Source organism: Aspergillus brasiliensis, assembly GCF_001889945.1.
Source record: "Aspergillus brasiliensis CBS 101740 unplaced genomic scaffold ASPBRscaffold_11, whole genome shotgun sequence".
Classification (NCBI taxonomy): Eukaryota; Fungi; Ascomycota; class Eurotiomycetes; order Eurotiales; family Aspergillaceae; genus Aspergillus; species Aspergillus brasiliensis.
Genome location: NW_027137452.1, coordinates 875,631 through 899,573, shown reverse-complemented (window position 1 = coordinate 899,573; position 23,943 = coordinate 875,631). Strand labels below are relative to the sequence as shown.

Genomic DNA, 23,943 nt, shown 5'->3' with positions numbered 1-23,943 from the left:
CCGTTGTGTTTCACCATCGCTGACAGATGGACCCTGCATTAGTTGACTAGCACATGACAGGTGGTTTCTGGATGTCATGTGAAAGAGAATTCTACACGTCAGTCCGCCCGTAAGATCTTACAGGAGAATCAGCAGATGCATGGTCATCCTCATCACATGTGATGAGACCAATGGCCGAATGCTAAGTAGTCATGTACGTTGTTGTCCTTTGCTGGTGCCAGCAGAGCTTTGCTTTGTTTGGATGTTTTTCCGGGCCACCGGCTGATTTCTCCACCGTCCAATCACTTTCGGAAGTTACCACAAACAGGTTGGCATGATACTATTGCTTGGCGAACCAAAACGTCATTCCATTCCCTGGACGGAGAGATGAAGAAGTTAAAATAGAAGCGTTGCCACGATGGCATCTCAATAAGCCGAAAAGGGTCCTCCGTTCGGAGACAAAAACAATCTAGATAGTAGATAGTAGATAGATTGTCTTACCCCTCCCTACTGCAAGTACAGTAGTAAACTACTAGTAGTTAAGTAGAGTAGTGCTACTGCTAGCCTTGTGGTCCTGGGGGCACTGAGACCTTGTTGGTTTTCGCTTTCAGGGGGAAGCGCCCAAAGATGACCTAAAAAAAGGACGACAAAAGAGGGGAAGTGCAGATGGACAGAATAGAAAGAAGAAAAAAACACCGATTTAGCTAGCGTAGGTACCAGTTAGCTTTTTTTGAACAGGGGTGGGCAGCGAATGATGAAGGGTTTAGTTGGCAAAGAATGGGCCAAGTCAGGCACCCTCGACGCGTGATAGGCCAGATGGCCGGAATGGGGAAATTACCGGCGAACCTTAGCAACCACGCCAGTGACCAAGCCAAGGCCGACTAGGCGAAAAGCGGAGTCTTTGCCCACGCTTGAGTGGAGGGTGAAATACGAGCTTAGTCCCCTTTTGGTTGAGGACGAGTAAACAGCTGGACTAGAAATGACTAGCAAGTCTAGCAAAGGACTCTGCCCCAGGCCACCCCTGCCTGCACTCGGTCTGGACTGCGCCTAAGCGCCCTTGCGCCTCGTTCCTGTCGTGCCGGCGCCCACCGGTCTGCCTCTCCCTGGCCCTGCCCTGCACTCCCTCTCCTCCTCCCTCCGTCGTCTCCTCTTTCTCACCCTTCCTGCGCTCGCTCTCTTTTTCTGCTCTTTCTTTCCCTTTGTTCCTTTTCTTCCATTCTCCCAGGCGACAGACCCCATACCAACCCCTCCCCTCATTCTTCCTCCTTCCTCCCATCCCCGTCACGTTCTCTTTTCGCTAAGCAGGTGTCGGCTTCACTCTTTCAGCTGTTCACCTTGCTGTCCGTTCGTTCGCTATAACCAACCTGGTCTATTTTCATCCCCCCAGTTGAAGCCAACCTCCCCCACTCGCCTCGACTACCTGATCCTACCGACCTGATACATTCCCTCCTTTTGTCCAACGACCCCGTCTCCAACCGGTCCTTCGAAAGAACAAAAAAGCAGAATCTATTCACTCTCTGATTCTATCGCCGCGAGACCCTTGTTGAGACCCATCGTAAGTGACTGTCGACGACAGGCTGCTGTGCCGTGCCATATCCAGAATTGACACGGGTATTCGGGAAGACAGTACAACTTCAATTCTTGAAACAACATCTTCGCGTCTATCTATCGAGAAGTACGCGGTTACTATCCCAACATTTTCCTCGGATTGCATCCGAAGACCCATCAAAAATCCAACAAAAAAACCAACCATCAAAATCATGTTCAATCCTATTTCGAAGCTTGTTCGGCGCGGCGATTCTGGAAACGACGATGGACTTTCCCCCTACATGGTCGATCTCTTGATTTCCCTGCTGGTTCTCATCTTGCTCGGTCTCGCCCTGGTTGGTGCACTTATTGTTCTGCGCCGCAAGCGCCTGAGCCGCGAACGATCTGAACTTCCTGTACATAACGGGCAATGCGTGCCAAATCACCGTCGATTCACCGTCTCTGCTTCGCCGAACGCCAAGACAGAGTCCGTTCTGGTTTATGACGAAAAGCGCAGTCTCATTGAAAATTCGTCGAGTCCCCCGCCCAGTCCAGTTCCCGAAATTCGCATTACATTCCCAGAGGAGGAGGACGAATCCGGAAAGCGCAAGTCGGGTCGAGTTGTGGTTGTAAGAATTACCGACGCAGGTGGAGTGGGCTTGGAGCCGTGCCATGAGGAGCTTCCGCCGTATCAATCCAGCGATGCGGAGCGATTCCAGTCGTTGGATATTGAGCGCATGGGTGGACTCAAAGAAAAGGAAGCCACCAATAGATGGTCTTAGAAGGATCGAAATGCTCAACGACAACGGTTATCTGCTCATTCTTTCCATCGACTGATACCCCCCTCAAATGACCGATGTCGCCTGTTTGTCGCACCTGGACGAGATTCGAAAAGCATGACGATATCCCGGCGAAGATTTGCCTCGTTTCCATCTCCGTATTTAGACCGCCCTGCTTCACATTACCTTCGCGACTTGCACATACGCAAATACTCCGTCCTGTTTAGCCACCACGCTCGCCAATTGACCCTGGGTTTCAGTATCGACCAAGTGCAAGCGCGTCAAGTTTCCAAACTGACCGATTAGTGCGTACTGGCCCGACCTCTGTACAGCAAGGCTTGCTGGTTTTCCTTGATATTTTTGTGCTTTATTCTCCTTGATAAGGCGTTCATTTCTTGTGCTTGGCCACTTTGGTTCTCTTCACCCTGCCACGTCACTAGGGTTGGAGAGACGTTACGCATTGGTTTGGTTGAAGTTTTCATTCTCCTTTGCATTCTTATTTCTATCTTATCATTCTCTTCTCCCACGCTCGCCCTCTACAAGTCTCGGGTTTGCGTTCCGGGGTGTCTTACAGCTGGATAATGTATGTACCTAGTCTGACTCTGCATTGGATGGCCGCCTCACGAGGGGTGAGCCCCAATGAATGCGTTTATTTGATAAATACATGAACTCTTGATCAGCGACTTGATGAATTGCATCTCCGTTGGACCGGTGTCCAACCGTCCAAAATGACATAAGCTTTGACATAGGAGTGGCATTCGCTTTCAGCCGTGCTCCTACGACACGACGAAAGCAATTGAGCCTTTGCTCGAGGCCACATGGCCTAGAAGCCGTTCGCACTATTAATAATTAGTCTTGAAAAACAAAGAGAGAACCCCTTTGTCTTCCCGCTGAATTCGCTTGCCCTTCTGAGTGGCAAACAAAGCCTGAAAGGGTTCTTTTGAAACATTCCACCAAAGGAACAGGGTTAACTATCTAGCCGTGGGACTGAACTTGGAGCTAGGAGTTACTTTATACCGAGTACTTAATCGACATAAAAAAAAAAAGAGATCATCGGTTCCTTCATCTAAAACCACGCTGGGAGCAGTCCGGTAGTATCTCGTAAGAATATAATAATATGGTTAGACTTGAATGGTTACACAGATAGATCTCTGACTTGCAGGTTGTACAAAGTAACTGCATTGGCTTGTAGTGTGGAACTTACTACTATAATGAGATACCTACTGTATTGGGTTAGCACGTGGATACAGTTAGTTATGCTAGGCATAATGGGTTATGTAAGGTGGCTAATGCAGATTATATGCTACTAGTAGTACAGAGTATAGTTGGGCCCACTTTTCATTCTGTATACTATGTCAGTCGATTCAAGCTGATCAGATTGAATGGTACCATCCTGCATTAGAACGATCCTAACTTTCATCCATGAGAATTTTATTGGCTATTGCCAGCTGGGATAAGGAGCAAGTTACCGACTACCTACCCCAGATTTCACCTCATTCACTATTCGAAGCATTCGCCAGTCAGTGGGATCGAACAGTGGAAAGTGAGACAATGCATCTTCAGAGAAGGTTATAAACCATGGAATGTACCTCATGGATAAAGTACATACTAGATGGACCCTGCCATGATAGTGTGTCGTCCAATGAATGTGTGTGCTTGTCCTTCCTTTGTCTCATGTTCTTGTAAGTTCGAATGCTACCACGTGGATGTGCTATACACTCCTGGACATCGGAAGTTGTCAGGGGAGTAGCTTCAGCATGAATGGGTAGAGAAATACTTCCTTTAGTGTGGTGAGAGCCACAAGATACTGATGACTCTTAACGGTTTTAGTTACCTTGGGTTCGACCACCGCACAGAAAGGTAGAGAGTGGAGAGTCTGCTGGATGATGGAGCGAGTTTGAGACACCACTATGGTTGAAAGATATCCCTGAGGAAATCGACCTACTGTCGTGAGGGATTCAGAGATACTTGCAATGCTGGTTGTCTGAGTTACTCGGGTCAGACCACCGTACAGCAGAATAGAAGATGGAGAGTTCGCTGTATGTCGAATGGTGACTGAGACACAATGCTTTGACTGAAAGAATAGAGAGGAAAGTTTCTCAGTGAAGGCCGGACTCACGAGATACACAGGGCCTGCGCAACTAGAAGACAGGAATCACTATAAGCAACACAATATGAAGACGAGTGTCTCAATCGGCTGTGTCCGTCTCCATGAGTCGAAGAAGGTATCGTCTTCATGAAACCAGCAAGTCACAAGGTCATTACCAAGGGGTCTCGATCAGTCGATCCTCAATGGCAAGATGGATGGGACCGAGAAAGGTATCCATCAGGATCAACAGACACAGAAGTGACACTTGGAATTCAACCTATAAAGATGTCCACTACATCCAGGGTCTGATTGAGAATATCACAACCCATCTCATCCCATCTCGTTCCATTCTGTCTCATCTCAGTCTACTCCCTTGCACCATGGCTACTATTGCTTCTGCTCCTGCTCCTGCTCCTGCTATGATGCCCGTTTCTGATTCCACTCTCATTTCGGACACAGCAGCTCCAGGTCCGAATCATAATCCAATGCTGGATTCGTTTGAAGATTTAGCTTCTTCTTCTTCTTCATCTTCAGATCTAGCGCTAGGCCTACGCTCAGGTGCTGATCTAGATTTAGCTATGGAACTGGGTTATGATCTATGTTCTGACCCAGCTTGTGCTCAAGCTTCTGCCCCAGCCCCAGCTTCTGACGCAGCTCCATCTCCTGTTCAAGCTCCGTCATTTGTCCAAGCTCCAGCTTCTGACCCAGCTCCAGCTTCTGACCCAGCTCCAGCCCCTATCCCAGCTCCAGCCCCAGCTCCAGTTCTACCTTCCTGGCTTCTTAAACATGCCCACATTCCTAAAGGGCCGTCCCGCGACTTGAGACGCTACCTGGCGTGGCTGCTGAGGGGAGCCAAGGTGCCTGCCTTCCCATGGGGGCCTGAGATAACGCGGATATACGGAAGCACAGCCGATCTTCGAGTAAGTATTTTAGAATATTCCTTACCCCTTCACAATATATTATCATTGTCGGTTGCTAATAACCTGCATAGTACAGCACCTGGGCAGTCAAGGATGAGGCTATGGAGAAGGCTGTGCAAGTGCTCGACGAGGCTGGATTACCACGCTGCAAACATGGTCGTCGTTGCGCGGTCTTCAACCCTGAGTACGCATTGCTTCCATTCCCTGATCATCATTACCACACAGACCTCAATTTTCGCACTACACACGTCACCAATGGCGTTTATCTGTACCGGAAGTCGCGACTTTTCCCAACTTTCCCCGACCCGCCACTTGATGACCCCAAGCCTGATGACCGATACTATATGCTCAGTTCGGACGACCGGCTCCCAGACTGGAGCGACCCTTGTGTCAAACGCTTGCCTGAGGACGACTATCCTGTTATTATTCCTAATCCTGCCCGATATCTGGAAGCCGTCTGCCTGCTGTCAATTCGTCACTACGAAGGGCAGCATGGGAGTCGCTGTTGGAACGAGGAGGAATCCGACATGATGGAGGTCCTGAAAGATCGATTCATCGGTATATTGAGTCTGCCTGATCTTGATAGACCATGGCGGGAATATGGTAGACGAAACCTTGACCGCATCTATGGCGATCGTATGGATGACTATAATGGTCATAAATACCGGCTCTTCCTCTATCTTGATATGAAGAAAAAAGGTCAACTTCAACCACCGGAGACCGTGGAAAGGGATGAATGGATGAGGTCTATCCCGGACCTTGTAAAGGATTTCGGTCTGCCCCTGGAGCTACTAGGACCATGATCACATCGACTCACATGTCGTTTCGCTCTGTGAATAATAGGTTGACAGACGACGGTCTTTGCCATATTTCGCGTACTATCCTCTCGCTTTTTCTCTCCTTTACATCATTGCGCTCATTACAAATATATATAATGTCGCTACTTAACGCTATAAACACTAACTAATAATGATAACTCTTTTTATACGGAAGTATGACAGATGTGTATTGTGTTCCAAAACCGAAGGTGTTTTCTGTACTAGGGGAGATCCCTTCAGCACCAGTAATTTTGTAATATAGAGTACGAGGCATAGATACAGGACATTAGACATTCTGATGAAGATGGAAGAACCCGAAATTACTAATGAGAGACGATAACAACAACAAAAACATGTATTACGGGGCAAGGAAAGCAACAGAAACAGTAAGAACGAAAACAAGAAAGGAGACACAAGAAAAGGAACAACATTGAAAGAAAGAGAAGCCCCAACCCGCACGTTCGAGCGAGCTCAAACTCAAATGGCCGCGTCCCAGTCATATCCTGGCTTGCTTCGCTTGAGAGAGGGCTTCGCAAGCTGCAGCGACGCCCACTGTCTATCCGAGAGCCGGCGTCGGTAAGATTGACCGGAGAAAAGCTTCAGAAGCCTCTGAACGTCATCTGCGTCCCTTGCGTTTTGCTCTTCGGATCGCATCCCGCAAACGTGGGCTTTGAATTGAATTAGTTGTGCAAGTGGAAGGAAGGGGAGATCACAAGGATCTAGACTGCCGATCGGTTGCAGATTTCCCGGAATATCAGGAAACTATATGAAAAAGATCGCGACCATATGTCAGTACGTAAATTGCCCCAAGGGAATCTTGAATGGGAAAAGGGAGGAGGTGGGGGGGGGAAGAGGGAGGGTATCCATCCTGAGACTCACCAGATCAGTTGGTATGATGCCGATGCGAATGCTTCCGTAGGTCGTTGCCCAGTACAGCTGGTCTCGCTGCAGTCCGAAATATGGCATAGTCGACAGCTTCTCCTTGATCCTCGGGGCAATATCGGGGGGCGAAACTGCAATATCAAAATTGTCCTAAAGCTATTGGTCAGCCTGGACACTGTATGGCAAGATTAGTAGTACTCTACACACCCCGACGGTGCGGTGTTTGACGTAGCAGCGCACTGCTGCACCCCCAACTATGACACATTGGGCCTGGTCGTACCCGGCAATACCTCGGAAGTCCGGAGTATCCCTTAGTAGTTCAACAAAATCTTGGATCAAACGTAGCATGGCGTTGTCAGGATCCATGATGCTATCGGTGTGCCGGAGAGAATGGTTGGGCTGGAGAGAAGAGAACTGCGCGTAGAGGGGAAATTGGAGAAGTGTGATACACAGGGACAGATATCGAAGAAATGAATGGGCTGGAGAGAAGAGAACTGCGCGTATAGGGGAAATTGGAGAAGTGTGATACACGATGGCAGATGTTGAAGAAATGGTTGGACTTGCTCGTTAATTTATACATGACGAAGGGTCTTCTTAAAGTCTAAAAGCATATGAGAAGAATGACATGGAGGCACAGTCGCTTTCGCAGCATTTGCGCCAGCTGTGGACGATCACGAGGAGACTGAGTGCAAGCTGAACGCCAACCTCAAAGCCAGTTCTAAAGGCCAAACACCAAACATTTCCAATGAGAGGACGATGAAGAACGCTGTGGCGCGTCCATGTTGTTCTCGCTCAAGGAAGATTCTGAGGCTGAAACCTGCTACCAATGGGTGAACCATCGCAGTAGTGGAGTAGCCAGGCTGAAATGATAGAGTGCAATTCGGTTATGAAGGACCTGAGACCATTAGAGCCTGGTGAGACCGTATAATCCAAAGATAACAGGCCTGAAACAAAAAGGACACCGGAACACACAGCCAGCGCAGGGTAGGAAGGAAACTTTTCGTGGCGCTGTCAGAGAGAGAGAGAGCGAGCGAGCGAGCGAAAGAGCCCTGGCGATAGTTCAGACGTCGCCAGGTCACAGCTCCGGCGGTGATAATGCTTCTTGACCGTGTATAAAAGGCATGGAGATAGAAAGAGCAACTCTCCGCGGGAGGGCGCTTGGAGTGGAGAAACAGACATGTGCGATGAAGTCGATATAGTTTATTCATCCTTCTAGCCAGAAGCAGCGACATTAATTTTGCCCAACAGTCTAAGCCGAATAGATACTGTAAAAGAATATCTTTTTCGTCAAGAGGAAGAACGTCCTTTCCAGCATGTAGTGCTGTTGATGTTGGAAAGTCAACGAATGACCATCCGATTGGACAAGTGATGCCAGCGAGCACGTGGTGAGCCACCTCGTACTTCCAAGACATTGTCCAGTTCGTGGGCAGTCCTTCCCCTTTCTTTATCGATAGGGACCTCAATCTGGCAGGATTTACCAGCCCCAAGCATCATGGGTGAATGTATTAGCGGGGAGTTCTGTGGCTTTTGAAATAAGGTTGGCAGTTCGTATTTGCAAGATGCTATCCGTTAATGGCTACTTACTAGTCGAACGGCACTAAATTGAGAACAGACTTTCGGGCCCGGCCAGCCTATGGCAACTTCGCATTTTATCGCCAACCTTAGCGGAGAGCGTCAATATTTCTGACTGGTGGGTAACGGCAAACCGACTTTGAGATGTCCCTGCTGTCTTACTCAAGAGATACTCCGGAGAAATGAAACCGGGAAGCCACTGTTAAGGAACGTACCTCTGATGTGCATCCTACATCCGAAGGGCTGGACATGGGACACACAATCATATCCCGATCTTCGGAATTTGGCTGCACTTGTTGCGGATCCACAACTTTCCCCTGGCGTCTATCCCAAACATCATCCAGTGTTGGGATGACTGACATATCACCAGCTGGTCTGTGCCGTGGGCTTTACACAGGAGACCGTGTGGCGAAGCTGAGACCTTTTCAGGGCCCAGCCCAACACCCTCCCATCGATACCGACAATTCTGGGGTCATTACGGAGTAGCACTAGTTATTGACAGCAACCCTCTCATTCTTTCCTTCACTAGCGTTACAGATTTGCTAGGCCCTTCTGATTGATTGAACAAACCAGCCTGCATCTGGCGATCGCGATCGACGGCCTCCCGTCTTTTTGACTTTGGTACGCCTAGAAAGCACTTCCTCTTCCTTCAACTCCGGCCTGAGACAAGAATGCCATTAGCTGGTGCCACTTTCATTGCACAGAAACTCAGTATGCGGCATTTACTACCTGCTTCTTCATCACTGATTTTTCACAAACAATACGCAGAGTTGAAGTTCTGTAGTAGCCTTTTTCGGTACTGACAGCTGTCAACAGATCGCTTGATCACAAACACTGATCTGCCAGGGTGACCACATGCACGGTGGTTCCATTTACACGGAACACAATCAAGAATGCTTGACAGGTACAACGACGATAAGAAGGTCCATCACCGCAATTCGCACGAGGTACTTCTTCCAGGGGTATATCTTTCGGAGAGGTCGTGTGTACGCACAACCTTCATATAGACACCGACGTCTCACACAAGGCTTCAGTCCGTAGGGAGAACCTCAGAGAACAGTTGTCTCAACGGGCTGGGGAATCTCTGTCACTGAGTAGGCAACTAGACAAGTCTTTCCCTGGAGCAAAAACTTAGTGGCGTAAGCTACACGTGTGGTATGGGTGATAGGCGGCAGCGCCTCACAGTTGTGTGCTCTGAAGGTTCTAGAAGGAAGTTCAGAGGCAATCACCATATTAGCTTAAACTTAAAAATACAAGCCCCTGTAGCTTCGCCCCCCTCTTCATGCGTCAAACTGATGCTCCAACATTGTGGAAACTCTAAGAACGATTGATGGATACCCTGGTCCTTTTCCGTTTCTTATGAGACCGATACTTTCTGCTTCTGTGATTGTGGAGACCTGACATACCACAAGCGTTGTTGCGTCACTTCTTTCATAATCTAGTAGTGATTAGTCTTTACCGGACTGTACTATAGCCAGGTACCACCTAATCCTTCATTACCTCTGCTGCCTACACGACCTCTCTTCATCTTCCTCCTTGAGAAAGTCTGTTTGAGGACCCCAGATAGATCCTAGACAGATCCAATCACACGCTTCCCCTTCCCTGGAGATTCTTTCCAATCCCCCAACCCCCCAAAAAAGGGGTCACATGCCACACTTTCTTCCTGTTACCACCATGTGTTGCAACTTGCCTGTATATGATAAGTATAGTAATACACTCATACGATGCTCCACACACCCTTCTCACTGCACGCCGCACTATTACTCAGTATCAAATGGTAAGAAGTCAACTGCCAGTAGTAGTAGTAGTACCAGCCCCTCATATCCAGGCAGACAACTCCCGTATGCAGAAGACTAAATTCGCACGTTGCTGAACTAGGTCCCCTCTTATGGCGGCGATCGATTAGGTTTCGCGGCTGATAATAGTTGAACTAAGTAGTTATATGAGATGGGTGATATAACTAACTACCATCTACTGCAGGTAGTGAGTCATAGTGAACCATTGAACTATAGTTAGGTTAAGGCGGGAGCGGGAAGCAGGGACCTACAATCAATCAAATCCATCTACTGTCACTGTCATACTGTCATAGAGACTTTTGGTCCCTAACTAGTATGAACTTTATTCGGCAACGCCCTTCTACGTATCGGATAGTAGTACTTCCATAGTTATCTCCGATAGTCCGAGAGTCCGATGGTCCGATGGTCTAAGGGTGGAAACTAAGGAGACCATGCCGTCTTCAGCTATGCCATAACGTAGTTCACAGCCGAGCCGGGTGGTGAACTACTCCGGAGTACAATCTTCTTTCTGGCCGCGGATTTGTGTAAAGTTCCGAAAGATAAACAATTTTTATAATTTGCACTATTGAGCGCCAATACTAGTCAGCAGTATTATTCAGATTAAAAATTACTGCGACAGCTGCCACCTATTGCCACCTATTGGTCCTATCCGGGATCTTGAAGCGTCACATACTGTATTATTTACCAGTATTATTACCCCAGTTTACAATCTGGTCATTCTTGCATTAGTATTTTGGAAATAGTTAACAAATCTGCGGCCAGAGACGATACGTCAAGTCTACGTTTACTACCATGGAACGATGCACCGGTTACCCTAATAAATACTATGACTTATTTATTTGATTTTCCAAGGTGTGCCTGAGTGGGCCACGGCAGTAAAAAACATCGCAATGGAAGAGAAGGAGTGTCAAAAAGAAAAAAAAAAAAATAGCATCAGGAACAGTGAACTTTTTTTGGCGTGCTGCAGGGCAAAAGGGGTATTTACACAAGTTGCAAAGCATGGGTGTTAAGATGTACAGTCATCCGTCGTAGCAAAAGGGTCATGAGTGAGTCAATAATAAAAAATCCAGGAAAATTATTTGTTGTTTCTTTTCTTTTTTTCCTTTTCTTCTTTTGTCTTTTCTGGCCCTCGTTTATCCATCATCGATCCTCTTTGCCTGAAACCAAAATAGCATGTGGCGTTCATCGACCCCAACGCGAAAAGTCCAAGTTCTGCAGAATATTCGCGTCTGCAGCTGCGTTCCAATCGGTAGCAAAATCGGTCCGGACAGAGGTGGTGCGCGAGGGTACTTCTTCGGAGAATATGTTGGCTTTGGTGTTGCGGCGCTGGCCGGGATAAGTCCCTTCCGCAGCCTCAGAACTTTGAGCCTGGTTTCCTAGTGCCCGCTCACGAAGTCTCTTGATCTCGCGCAGTCTGTTGCGCCACGATGAAATGTGCTCGCCTCCTTGGCTGTGCCAGACAAGCGAGAAAACAGACGCGTTGAGGGCAAGGATGCGAACGAAGGGAGCAAGGTTCTTCCCGGAGATGAGTTTGGGCACCGCAGCAGGCGATATTTCCGGGAACCCAGGCTTGCTCATCACCTTCACTTGGTAGAACATGTTCTCGAAATCAGTCCGTCTGGACTCCGCACTGCCAGGATCAGTGGTGAGACGGCACACAGGGTTGATAACGATGTTGACAAAGTTGAATTGGGAGGGTATGGTATTGAAGTTGAAAGGTGTATTCGACCGGTTGAACACGATGTTAACGAAATCATTTCCTATGTGGCGTTTCTTGTTGATGCAGGATGGGTCATTATCAAAGTTCGTAGGCATCATTGTCGGAACATGGTAGACAATCTCGGTAACCCGGTCACGCCATGCATAAGTGAATTGGCCATCAAAGTCCGCATGCAACCCTTGAGTATTGAAACGAGCACCCTGAAGCGGAACTTTGGTTCCGAGTCTTGACAGAAAGTATTCATAGTCTGGGCTGCCGCTGGTATTCGACAGGATCTCTGCTTCAGTGGTCTGGCCGTTGTCGATGTAGATAACACCGATTTTGTGTCCATCCACAATGTCATTGCGGTCAAAGGTGTTGAGTGCTCGGCGTGTGATGTCATCTTCGGGAAGGGGAATAGGCTGCATCACCGTAGGTGTCGGGAAAGCCGTGGTTGTCAGCTGAAGCATGATATGACTCGGAAGGACAGCCGTGCGCATGGTGTCGGAATGCAAGTGGGCATCTGGCGTGGGTGGAACCTGGTGAGGAAGGACGGGCGCAGTTCGTTGCTGAAACATTGCGTAGGTAGTCCCTGACGCCTGCCTCTTGGTGACTTGAGTCAAGCCAGATACTCCAGCCGTCTCTACCGTCACGATGCTCATACCTACAACCCATGACTTCTTCACTACAGGCCCATCCTCGGGTGTCGGGGGAAAGGTTGGGTAGGGTATAGTGTCCCCCAGGTCCGAGAAAGCTGCTCTCTGCATCAAGTCGATGAAGACCTGGCTTGGCTCTTCGACTGTCTCTCTACCGTGTTCATCCCGATATATGAGTCTGCTAGTTATCCAGTTCACGTGTTTGGCTCGATCCTGCAATTTCAATGAAAGAAACCAGAAGATCATGACATGATACGTAAGAGTATAGATGTATCTGGACATCCCATCTTGGAGTGAAGAATCAGACGACTCTGCGGGCGAAGCCATACTATCCCGTACACCGCTCCCAAGCCTGGTTGAAACCTGAACATTCCTGGTGGGCGACTCAGAAGCCTTGAACCGCTGCTCTCTGGAAGTCTGCAGGAATCGAATACAGATACCAAAAACAGTGCGGATCTCTTCCTCACGTAAATTGATATAGACATCAGGAAGGCGTGCAAGAAGAGCCAAGAATTCCAAGATATGCACAGCAAGATTGGACAACGTGATGACTTTGGACATTTTGTCAAGAATTCCGTTGAGGGACTTGGTCACTGAGAGCGGAATTTCATGGCAACAGACAGAGAGTGCATGGATGCATCCGCGAGAAGTGCCACCCCAGGATCCGATTATACCCATCATGAATGCACGAACAAGCTCGTCTTCTTCGCTTTTGGCAAAATGTTCATGATAACTGATCAAGGTGCAGAGAAACTCGAAGACGTAACCAGCCACGTCGGTCTTCTTCCCACCAGTGGACGGTGGTGGCTCACGGAACGTGTCGTTCTTCACCTGATCGCAAAGGATACTGCGCAGTAATTTGATTTGAGGAACTGCGTTGCTGAAGAGATCTTTGTTCTGGAGTTGGCTTGCAAGATGGGTGAGGACGTAGCTGTAGAGATCCCAGTTGGATTCACGTTGCAGCAATGATATGACTGTCTCAAGCCACATGTTTGCTTTCAATGCGACCTTTTGCGCAGATTCAGATTCTAGGGGGTGACTCGTCTCCGGCGTCGCATAAGCATACACGAAAGGACTCGACTCATCTGGGGGCGCTTCAGGAAGGGCTTGCGGGGTCGCAAAGGTCCAAACCGGAGGCGTGAGTCTTGAAGCCCGTATGGCAATGCTTGGATTACGTCCTGACGACCTAGAAAGAACCGATGGCTCCCGAGCCGAATGCCTTGCATGGGCTGCCGGTCGCCCTTGATCGCTATCAATATTGTGCTCACCAGCCGGGTCACCCTGTTGTTTGGAGCCTGCTTCGACATTTCGCCCGGAAACGTTCATCATGAAATCCTGTTCAGAGACTGAGGTCACGGTAATCGAGCCCAACGAATCGCATCGCAGTCGGAATAATAGCTTCAGTGATGTCAAACGCGAGTCTACCGGCCGCTCCGAGCATTGAGCTATGTTCAAGAGTGCTTCATACACCAAAGCCGCTTTAGTCGCTGACATGTTTAGGGACCGAAGAAAAATCCTGACAAGTCCAATAGTGCAAATATTGGCCAAGGACAGCTCCGTAACACTGCTAAAAGAACGGCGTTCCGAAGATAAAGTTGTCGAAGTCTCAGACCCGATCATACCCTCTTTGTCCAGGTCTTTGCTCATGGGCGAGCTTAACACTGCCACCAAACGTTTGAAACTTTCATTATCACTGACGAGCACAGAAGCATCGACGAGGAAAGAGACCAATGATTCTAGAAACAGAATGTCATCCTCCTCGGCAAATCTTTCCAGCATGAGGTCAAGGAGACCCTGTTCCTGGAAGAGAATCAGCGAGTCATATGTTGAGAAGGAATCCTTCACAGTGTCCAAAGCCAGGATCCGAACGTCGGATGGTTTGCTGCGGGAGCGGATGAAGCATCGGATGAGACGTTGGTTCTGCTGTACCCAATCCGGGCTCTCGGGGGAGCAAAACTTTTCGGTGCGGATAGTGTTGAGGACGAGCTCAGCCTGGGGAGGCTCGATATGTCGACAGGCATTCATTAGGAAACGGGTGGCGTCTAGCCGCTGCTGATGATTCAAGCGATCCCAAAGGGCTTCCAGAGTAGATGCAATCTGAATGGTGCTTGCCAGAATGTTAGACCGTGTGTCATCTAACACGCTGCCCCGCGGCTGTGCATCAGGCATTGTGAAGGAAGATTCTTCGTGTTCATCAACGGCCCTGAGAGAGCATGCATTCAATAAATTCACAAACTCGCTCCAGTCATTGTCCAGGGCCGTGTGAACGTAGTCACCTTCCAAAATGTTCAAACACAGCTCCAGAATATCCGCTTCCAACCGGCCATCATCCTTCTTTACGACAACCTGGAGCGACTCTATCAAGTCTTCGAACTGGAACTTGGGTATCCCATCCTGACCATACGCGCGCACAAGATCCATGAAAACATAAACCGCCCCCCGGACAACGTTGAGGTTACGACACTTTTCGCCGCAGGACTCCCTTAGGAAAGTATATAAATTGTCCATCATCTCGGACTGTCTCCTTGACTTTGCCAGATTCCGGACCGCTCTCGACGTGGGACCGGACAACGATTTGACAGATGCATGAATGCTGCATAATACCTCGAGCATCGGAACAAAGCTTCCATTCGGAACGTCTGCATAGAGTATTACGGCATCAAAAACGCCAAGGGAGTTCTTAATGTCAGCAGCAACGCTTGTCTTTCGGCAAATTGTGAAAGTCTGTTCTAACAACGCCTGAACCTCTTCGTCGCTTGGTGGCTTGCGTTGTAATGTGATAAGATCGATCGCAAATTGCAGGAGGTCATCTAATACAGCGCCATCGTATCCTAACCCGTTTGTCTTGCCAACTTTGGTTTTCCTGGCTTTTAGCCGAGCAGATGAAACCAGTTCGTATAATGGAAGCAAGCAGGCCGATATCACAGGCAATATGGAGGAGGCTGCAAACTCCAATTTTCGGCCATGATCCGATAGAGCTATCAGAGCCTGGACACGCGCGGGAATAACATCATTGTCTGATGGCTTTGCTATCGACTCGAAGACGATGCGCCGCGCTGCTGGAGACAGGTCTTGCCGTGCCGCAACGGCTTCCAACAACATCGAACCGCCCCGTCGAGCTTCAGGGGAACTTTCATGGTGGAAGAGATACGCCCCTGCTTCCCAGAGAGCAAGCGACTGTTCCGGAGTGAACCATTGGAGCGATTTTGATATTTGTTCCGCCTCGTCTACAGCGTGGCCTAGCGACTGCCTCTGAGCCAACGTTCGGACTGCCGTATCGAAATCCCGTGCACCAGAGGTGTCGGAGGAACTGGATACGACGCTGCCACGATGCATTGAGTCAAATCCCAGTACAGTCCGACTTATTCTGCGTCCATCCGATGAATGCGATAAGGAATCACTGCTATCCTGGAGCGAGATTGGAGAAGGGGACTTTGGGCGGGAGATGCTTAGTGACTTGAGTACGTCGACAAAACTTGATGCTGCGTGCTTGGTATAGTACGGGGATTGAGCATCGTCAGAAGACATGCGTCCCAGCGGACGAGAGGGGTGCGTATGGGTTGCTTCAGGGCAGAGGATTATTATATCTGTCCGATGACCGGTCAGCGACGGGATTGTGACTAGAGGCCACGGAAGGTCACCGGTCAGCTGGAACTGACCAGTTCTACATCGGCGATCCACTTTACGCAAAATCTCACATACCATTGGCAGGTCATATGGATGGATCAGGGACGAGGAGTGATCCGCAAAGGCGTATATATGAGGCTTTTACCGAATGTTACACTCGGAGAGCTGCTGCCAGCGGCATATCAGTGGGCAACTAGTAGTCGGGCAACCGGGATCGGAAAATCGGTCCAAGCATGGAATCCAACTCTCAGGCAAACAAAGAAAGGTTGCCGAACAAGCACAGCCAGTCGAACAAAGAGACAGGGAAGCTAAGTTGATACTTGGGGATATAATCAGAGCAAAAGTGCGCCAAGCCACTTTTCCCCTCCGAGCAGCGATGATGATGATCTGGCGGAGGTCGGCAAGGCTTTGATCCGCATCCGGTCACCTGATGGGCAGAATCACCCCGCGACCGCCGCTCACCGCCTGGATTTTGCAAAGCAACCGCCAAACAAACTGCCAGTCCAGGAATCGAGCTCCCACCCGGCTTTTACTTGAGCCATTCTTTATTATATACCCTGGGGTTCTTTCTCTAGATTAACCCATCCTAGCTCTGCAAGCTCTTTCCTTTATCTTTCATAAACACCTTGCATTCCCCCCTTAATTTGTACCACTCTCTCACACATTCTACCTGCACCGTTCCCTTGGCTTCTTGGTGACATCCCCCCGCTTCAAAATGGCTGATGGTCTTGGGGCTGTTGCGCAGCTCCTCGAGGCAAGCTTGGATCCCAGGCAGAACAAGCAAGGTCAGTAGTTTTCTCTCCCTCTCTCCTCAAAAACTCACTTCTGGGCTCTTGTGCATAATTTGATTCTTTTCAATTTGCATAAATCAAAGAATTCCCCACTGATTGTGTACCCAGCCGAACTTGCTCTTCGCCAGGAGGAAAAAAAACCGGGCTACTCTCTGCAGCTTCTCCAGATCACGGCGTCCGCGTCCTACCCCTACAACACCCGCTTGGCCAGCGCATTATGCTTCAAGAACTTCATTAAGAGGAACTGGACCGATGAAGATGGAAACTACAAGCTCCAAGCGGAGGAGGTAACTACCATCAAGCGGGAGCTGATTAGCCTGATGATTTCCGTCCCTACGGGCATTCAAACACAACTGGGAGAAGCTGTTAGCGTGATTGCCGACAGTGATTTCTGGGAGCGATGGGATACACTCGTGGATGTAAGTTGGAGAAATGTCATGTTTTCGGCTTGTGCGCGGTCAATTGACGTCCCCAGGATCTCGTATCTAGACTCCAGCCGAACAACCCCACTGTCAACAACGGCGTACTCCAAGTCGCACATTCCATTTTTAAGAGGTGGAGGCCACTTTTCCGGTCGGATCAGCTGTACCTGGAAATCAACCATGTCCTCGAAAGATTCGGCAGTCCTTTCTTGGCTCTTTTCGAGGTGGGTTGCATCGAATTTTACAACATGGGCCCTTGGTGCTCTTGAGGTTCAAGATTTCCTCTGACAGTACACTGACTTCCTTATAGGGTCTGGATGCCTACCTTGAGGAGAACAAATCCAACAAAGAGAACCTTGTTCAGGGATTCACGCAGCTCAATTTGATGATCAAATTGATGTACGACCTTTCTTGCCACGATCTTCCTCCGATGTTCGAAGAAAATATTTCAGGGATAGCCTCGCTTTTGCTCAAGTATCTGACCTACGACAACCAACTGCTGCACACCGATGACGATACCGAAGCAGGACAGCTGGAGTTTGCGCGTGCTGGAATCTTCCAAGTTCTGACTCTGTACGTGCAAAAGTACATGGATGAGTTCAAGCCTCACATTGGACAATTTGTTGAAAGCTCGTGGAGCTTCTTGACACTCATTGGTCAAGAAACCAAGTACGACATTTTGGTCAGCAGGGCTCTGCAGTTTTTGACTTCAATTGCGGGCATGACCGAACATGCGGCTGTATTCCAGGCCGAAGACACCCTCGGCCAGGTCATTGAGAAGGTTATTCTACCCAATGTCAGCTTGCGTGAATCCGACGAGGAGCTTTTCGAGGATGAGCCGATTGAGTTCATTCGTCGCGACCTGGAAGGCTCAGACAGCGACACTAGACGGCGTGCCGCGACCGACTTCCTGAGACGGCTTGCTGAGAGATTCGAGGAATCCGTGACGAGAGTTGTTCTCAGATACACAGAGCACTACCTTGCTGAATACGCCAAGGCTCCCGCCGCTAACTGGAAAGCCAAGGACACTGCAACCTATCTTTTCTCTGCAATTGCAGCGAAGGGAACTGCTACGTCAAGCCACGGTGTGACTGCTACGAACAAACTCGTTAGCATCACCGATTTCTTCCAGAAGCACCTTGCGGCTGATTTGATCAACGATGAGGGTGTACATCCCATTCTCAAGGTCGATGCCATCAAGTACCTCTACCTCTTCCGAAGCATCATCACCAAGGAGCAGTGGCAGGAAGTTCTCCCTATGTTGGTCAAGCACCTCGGCTCCTCGGAATATGTCGTCTACAGTTATGCGGCTATCGCCGTGGAGCGTGTCCTCTACCTTACCGATAGCCAGGGCCAACCGATCGTTTCCCCCTCTACTATTACACCGCTGTCTAAGGACTTATTGGAACACATCTTCTCCCTGATCCAGAAGGACCAAGCCCCTCAAAAGGTGCAGGAGAATGAGTTCCTGATGAGATGTGCCATGAGAGTCCTGATCGTCATCAAGGAGGGCATTGTGCCGCACACCGACAGTGTCCTTCAGCATCTGATCAGTATCACGAAAATCATCAGCAGCAACCCAAGCAACCCCCGGTTCTACTATTTCCACTTCGAAGCCCTCGGAGCTTTCATTCGGTATGTGAGCTCCAGCGATTGCTCGAAGTCACAGTCACTAACCGAATATTCTAGGTTTGCGGCCCCTGCCAACCCTGACAAACTGGAACAAGCTCTTTACGCTCCTTTCGCAGAGATCCTCCAAGGGGATGTGCAAGGTCAGTTGTGAATCATAGGGAACGCCACTATGAGCCATGGCTAACGTATAATCAGAGTTCATGCCCTACATTTTCCAACTCTTTGCTGCACTTCTCGAGGCGAACCCCTCCGGAACACTGCCTGACTACTACCAGAACCTGATTGCCCCGATCCTGATGCCTGTCATGTGGGAGTCGAAGGGCAACATTCCCGCGCTTGTGCGACTCTTGTCGAGCATCATCCACCGCGGATCTCAATATATTATTCAGAATGAGCAGATCGCTCCTGTTCTGGGTATCTTCCAGAAGTTGCTTTCGACCAAGGCCAATGAAGGTTATGGATTCGACCTGTTGGAGTCTGTGGTTGCAAACTTCCCTCCGTATGCGAAGCCCCTGTGTAGTTGACGATGCATTTACTGACTACCCTGCAGGGCAACACTGGAACAATACTTTGTTTCGATTATGCAAATCATCCTTACACGCCTTCAGAATTCCAAGACGGAGAACCTGACCCTTCGTTTCGTCCGTTTCTATCACTTTGTCTCCGCTCAGGATGACAAGGGTTACAGTGCCGACTTCATGATTCAAGTGGTCGACAAGGTTCAGCCCGAGTAAGTAAACATTTAAATCCACCGTGGGAGGTAGCATGCTAACCGCCTCCAGGCTGTTCACTCCCATCTATCTGAACATCATCCTTCCCGAAACACAAAAGCTCGCTCGTCCGTTGGACCGCAAGACCGCAGTGCTTTCATTCACTAAAACCCTCGCTAACTCGGAAGCCTTCGCCAACCGGTATAAGAAGGGATGGGGCTTCACGTGTGAGGCTCTTCTCAAGCTTCTGGAGCTGCCTCCTCTCCCTGCCAGCAAGGATGACATCATCGCGGAGCATGATGTGGAGGATATGGCATTCGGTGTTGGTTTCACAGCGTTGAACACTGTGCGGCCACAGACCAGGGATCCTTGGCCAGACACGGGCGCCGACCTGAAGGCCTGGACTGGCGCGTATCTGAAGGAAGCGGACAAGAAGCACAACGGACGTATTTCTGGCTTTGTCCAGGAGCGTCTTGGAGCCGAGGCGAAGACAGTGCTGCTTAGTTATATCGCATGAGCCGGCCAATGAGGCCATTCGCACCATTTACTGGGATGTATAATATCCCATGTCTGTTAACTCGACCGTCTCTGCATTATGCCAAAAAGAAATCATGGAGAAAGGGCTGACTAGCTTCCACCACTCCATTGCATGTCCTTATGAATTGAATTACACTTAGATGACACTGATACCTCAGCTTCCTCGTAGTCGTGTTTCCAAGTCACTAGTTGGTTCATGTTTTCTAAAGTTAAACTACGCCTGGAGGGCGACAGCGTGCCTTGATCCAGTGTGCGAACGCTAAAACAGTGACACGCGCGGTGCAGAGAGGATCATTTACCTCTGGCTCCGCGCGACGTCTGGAAAATGCTCCTGCTGTAGATTCTGTTGAGCTGGCAGCTGATGTGGACTCTGTTTGTCTGTTCCCTCTGACTCTGAAACGTGTGATGAACCAGCGCGCACCTGTGCATCGTCCTCTTCTGCCTCTTGACTTTCCTTGCCATCTTCGAGCTCGCGATACTTGCGGCGGCTCTTCTTCACTTTACTGGCCTTCTTCTTCCTCGCGCGGTCGGCCTTGATGGCCGCACGACTTTGGTCCCCATGTAGGAGCTCCTCCACTTTATCCGCAAGCAGCTGACGGGCGATCTTCTCATTCTGGGAACGAGACCGTGTGGCTTGAGACTTGACCACTACGCCCGTGGGTTTGTGTATGATCTGGACGGCGGAGTTGGTTTTATTCTAGGCATTGAAAGAAAAAAGAACGAAAGTTAGATATACATTCAACCAGCGGAGTAAGGATGTGACCAAAAAAGATCCAGTTGTTGGCATACAATCTTTTGGCCTCCAGGGCCAGTACCCTTAAGGTACGAGATGGTCACATCGGCATCTTCGATCTTCAGGCGGGGAGGTAACGCTTTGTTGGCGAAGGAGAGCGCAGAGAGGGTGAAGAACTTCGGGGTGGGTAGGTAATTGGTTATGAGGAAGGGGCGTGTGATGTAGGGGGTCAAGTGGAGGGGACGCAACATGGTGATCTGAGACGACTAAATTCCATCTGGAGTACTACTCTCAGCGCAGGCTCATTGCTTGATTACTTAGTAGTAATACATGAAGCTGGCTGGTAATTGGCGGCTACTTGCTGCTAGCAGGTACTGGTGCTGGTGCGGGTATTGGGATGTGCGGGAAATCACCACTGGATCTGGTCCCGGTTTTACGATACGATACGATACCATTGTTAGTTACCATCATTTGGTCGGTGACTAAGGCAGTTAGTCTCGCACCACACCAAATAACTAACAAACAATAATCAACTAGTCAGTTGTTCTCCTCTTCTTATCACTTAACTATTCTGTTGCACTACTCCCCTCTGGGTAGTCACACAACTGTGTTTTTCGCCTCTTCTTCCATCGGAACTCACTCTCTGGTTTCCAACCAAGATGGAGGACTGATCGCACCCCTTCTCACCCTGAATTTGGTTGATAGGCCTGGGGAAATCGGGCCAAGCGGAGAGGGTGACGTACGCCGCCCAGTGGATGCGCGGACGACAGCCCATCGCCGCACGCCAATCACTGTCAGATCGCACGGGAAAATCCTCCCCATGAAGGGAAAGGCAGGCAGGCATTGTGCCAGTGAACTTGATGCTTGTCCCCTTCGCACTGGCTGCGGGAGAGTGAAGGTTTGCACTTTACCACGCTGCAATCCTTTGGCTGGACCCTGAGGGAAGGGAAGTGGACCTGGTTTGGTGTCTCCCGTGGCGGTGGATTGATTGGACTTAGTCTCTGCGGCCGATTTGAAACAGTGTCCAGATCGCAAGCATGGACTTGACGGGGGCGCCGGCCCAACTAATTCGTATTCGTTTCTTCACTTTAGATTATATGATTACTATCTGTTCCGTCCGGCTGTGAAGCTATTCTTAGTTGAGGTGGCCATCCTGCCTATTCTTTTTCTCACCCCCCATTTCTCTCCCCTGGACTTACTTGGGCTTCTTCACATGGGGGGTTAATTTAACTACTTTTTCTCTCCCCATCACAGCCTACCAAATTTCTCTTCTGTCCCCATTCACCGACTGGACTGATCAGCTCTTTGTCGATCAACCCACATCCTGGTTTATATTTTATTTATTTCTTAATTTTCTTTTCCCCCCTCTGTGACCTGCCGGCTTAGTACTTTATCTTTCCTTCCATCAGCGACAAGTTGGACAGATCATGGATGCCTAGTTGGACTTGAAAATTATCTCCGTCTTTGTACTGTTCCTCCCTCCCGCCTCCCCCTTCCCCGGCGCGCCTGGAGAAATTGCTTCAATCCCCGTGGGCGACTGCGATAAGACTCCAAAGGACATCCAGGGCAGGAGCTACTAATTTCACCCCTCACCACCGCTGTATATTCCGCGCTTTTCTCCGCTCGTCACCTTCTTTGACCTTCCCCGGGCTCGCGGACGGTACCCCCTTTCGTTCAATCCTTTCAAAAACCCGCCGCTCTCCACCATGACTCTCTTCTGGATCCTGAACTCCTTTATGCGCTGGGTGCGCTTGAAGATCTATCAATATGAAGTTACCTTCGCCGTGTACATGCTTACGCCTACCGAAAAGTTCATTTTTAGTACGTTCATCTGGTTGGATTTCAACCGCAAGTTTCGAGACTGCATTTCTTGCATTCAAGCCGCATGATGCTAACGAAGAACGTTCTAGACTCCCTTCTCCTCACTCTCGTCTCAATGATCATAACCGGCATTTACGTATACCTTCCCGACCATCTCCGATCCATCTATAGTCACCTGTACTACTACTGGGCCGGCGAGCGTCCGTTTATCTCTGCGAACCTCTCATCGATCAGCTCCGTGTTTCGGGAGACCGGTACCCAGACTCTGGAAGTGATGTATGAGACGGCCAAGAATGCTGCTGCAACAGCTACTGCTCCAATTGCCGAGTTGTGATATCTCCCTGCCACGGTAGCAATACGGGTTGGTTTCTCAGTGTTGGTGATCGACTGTGGGCTGGATTGGGTCCTCTGGCTTCTCTATTTCTCCTTGTGATATTATCGGGGCTTTTCTTGCATTTCGCTATTCGTATCAGCATTCTGCTGCCACTAATTATCCTCTATGACCGCATGCCTCTCTTGTCCTCGAGCATGGATTGCATCAGCATCTCACGATTCACCGCACTGCTCCTCCACCGAACGGTTTCTATCGGCGTTGTGAAGTTGTTTCATGGAGTTTGAGCGATACTGTTCTGAGCGGGCCGGCGCATCCTAGGAGTTTCCATCATCTTCATTTTGTTTTCCTCCCCTGCTTCATACTCTGCCTCACGCATATTATTTATACCTTATCGAGGCAACCATTGTTACGATCACATACTTTGCTGCTCTTGTTGATTTTCGTGACCGGACGCTGGGGATCCACCAGCTGCACATCTCTTAACATATAAATTTTATAATTCTGTATGAGGCATGACAGTAACGCTGAGGTTAGCACCAAATCCTTTGGGATGCTACAAAGCCTTGCACCGCTATGCGCAGCCGAGCAGAAACTTTTGCTTTGACATTGCGCCAACTAA

At 49.4% G+C, this 23,943-nt stretch overlaps 8 protein-coding genes across 8 annotated transcripts; 4 read left to right on the top strand and 4 right to left on the bottom strand.

The window, feature by feature from the left end:
• Positions 1-1,472: 1,472 nt before the first annotated feature.
• ASPBRDRAFT_46427 (uncharacterized protein) lies at positions 1,473-2,451 on the top strand. Its single transcript, XM_067625640.1, has one exon. The coding sequence runs from the start codon at positions 1,809-1,811 to the stop codon at positions 2,286-2,288; it is 480 nt and encodes a 159-aa protein (XP_067476385.1). The 5' UTR covers positions 1,473-1,808; the 3' UTR covers positions 2,289-2,451.
• A 2,501-nt stretch (positions 2,452-4,952) lies between these two features.
• Positions 4,953-6,097, top strand: ASPBRDRAFT_131989 (uncharacterized protein; the record flags this gene model as incomplete). Its single annotated transcript, XM_067618386.1, has 2 exons — positions 4,953-5,294; positions 5,366-6,097. The coding sequence occupies 2 exons, from the start codon at positions 4,953-4,955 to the stop codon at positions 6,095-6,097; spliced, it is 1,074 nt and encodes a 357-aa protein (XP_067476384.1).
• Positions 6,098-6,497: 400 nt separating this feature from the next.
• Positions 6,498-7,619, bottom strand: ASPBRDRAFT_294571 (uncharacterized protein). Its single transcript, XM_067622659.1, has 3 exons — positions 7,202-7,619; positions 6,992-7,144; positions 6,498-6,874 (listed from the first exon to the last, which is right to left on the bottom strand). The coding sequence occupies exons 1-3, from the start codon at positions 7,358-7,360 to the stop codon at positions 6,590-6,592; spliced, it is 597 nt and encodes a 198-aa protein (XP_067476383.1). The 5' UTR covers positions 7,361-7,619; the 3' UTR covers positions 6,498-6,589.
• Positions 7,620-7,726: 107 nt separating this feature from the next.
• ASPBRDRAFT_294577 (uncharacterized protein) lies at positions 7,727-8,640 on the bottom strand. The gene is made up of 2 exons (XM_067622660.1): positions 8,579-8,640; positions 7,727-8,518 (listed from the first exon to the last, which is right to left on the bottom strand). The coding sequence occupies exon 2, from the start codon at positions 8,404-8,406 to the stop codon at positions 7,879-7,881; it is 528 nt and encodes a 175-aa protein (XP_067476382.1). The 5' UTR covers positions 8,407-8,518; positions 8,579-8,640; the 3' UTR covers positions 7,727-7,878.
• A 2,579-nt stretch (positions 8,641-11,219) lies between these two features.
• ASPBRDRAFT_158624 (putative GTPase activating protein (Tsc2)) lies at positions 11,220-16,708 on the bottom strand. Its single transcript, XM_067619437.1, has 2 exons — positions 16,420-16,708; positions 11,220-16,304 (listed from the first exon to the last, which is right to left on the bottom strand). The coding sequence occupies exon 2, from the start codon at positions 16,243-16,245 to the stop codon at positions 11,545-11,547; it is 4,701 nt and encodes a 1,566-aa protein (XP_067476381.1). The 5' UTR covers positions 16,246-16,304; positions 16,420-16,708; the 3' UTR covers positions 11,220-11,544.
• A 351-nt stretch (positions 16,709-17,059) lies between these two features.
• ASPBRDRAFT_132044 (putative chromosome segregation protein Cse1) lies at positions 17,060-20,416 on the top strand (the record flags this gene model as incomplete). The annotated part of the gene is made up of 8 exons (XM_067618392.1): positions 17,060-17,129; positions 17,244-17,554; positions 17,611-17,781; positions 17,868-19,192; positions 19,247-19,329; positions 19,385-19,688; positions 19,740-19,919; positions 19,972-20,416. 8 exons carry the CDS (start codon positions 17,060-17,062, stop codon positions 20,414-20,416), a joined length of 2,889 nt encoding a protein of 962 aa, XP_067476380.1.
• A 315-nt stretch (positions 20,417-20,731) lies between these two features.
• On the bottom strand, positions 20,732-22,013 carry ASPBRDRAFT_67855 (peptide chain release factor family protein; the record flags this gene model as incomplete). Its single annotated transcript, XM_067628964.1, has 3 exons — positions 20,732-21,133; positions 21,226-21,435; positions 21,810-22,013. 3 exons carry the CDS (start codon positions 22,011-22,013, stop codon positions 20,732-20,734), a joined length of 816 nt encoding a protein of 271 aa, XP_067476379.1.
• Positions 22,014-22,444: 431 nt separating this feature from the next.
• ASPBRDRAFT_294487 (serine palmitoyltransferase small subunit family protein) lies at positions 22,445-23,611 on the top strand. The gene is made up of 2 exons (XM_067622657.1): positions 22,445-22,990; positions 23,080-23,611. Exons 1-2 carry the CDS (start codon positions 22,876-22,878, stop codon positions 23,322-23,324), a joined length of 360 nt encoding a protein of 119 aa, XP_067476378.1. The 5' UTR covers positions 22,445-22,875; the 3' UTR covers positions 23,325-23,611.
• The last annotated feature ends 332 nt before the right edge of the window (positions 23,612-23,943 follow it).

Coding starts and splice junctions, on each gene's coding strand:
- ASPBRDRAFT_158624 (XM_067619437.1), bottom strand. CDS start 16,245: ATGTCTTCTGACGATGCTCAATCCCCGTACTATACCAAGCACGCAGCA.
- ASPBRDRAFT_46427 (XM_067625640.1), top strand. CDS start 1,809: ATGGTCGATCTCTTGATTTCCCTGCTGGTTCTCATCTTGCTCGGTCTC.
- ASPBRDRAFT_294571 (XM_067622659.1), bottom strand. CDS start 7,360: ATGGATCCTGACAACGCCATGCTACGTTTGATCCAAGATTTTGTTGAA. Junction 7,145..7,201: donor TCAAACACCGCACCGTCGGG/GTGTGTAGAGTA, acceptor CAATAGCTTTAG/GACAATTTTGATATTGCAGT. Junction 6,875..6,991: donor GCATCATACCAACTGATCTG/GTGAGTCTCAGG, acceptor TTTTTCATATAG/TTTCCTGATATTCCGGGAAA.
- ASPBRDRAFT_294487 (XM_067622657.1), top strand. CDS start 22,876: ATGACTCTCTTCTGGATCCTGAACTCCTTTATGCGCTGGGTGCGCTTG. Junction 22,991..23,079: donor TACCGAAAAGTTCATTTTTA/GTACGTTCATCT, acceptor AGAACGTTCTAG/ACTCCCTTCTCCTCACTCTC.
- ASPBRDRAFT_294577 (XM_067622660.1), bottom strand. CDS start 8,406: ATGTCTTGGAAGTACGAGGTGGCTCACCACGTGCTCGCTGGCATCACT.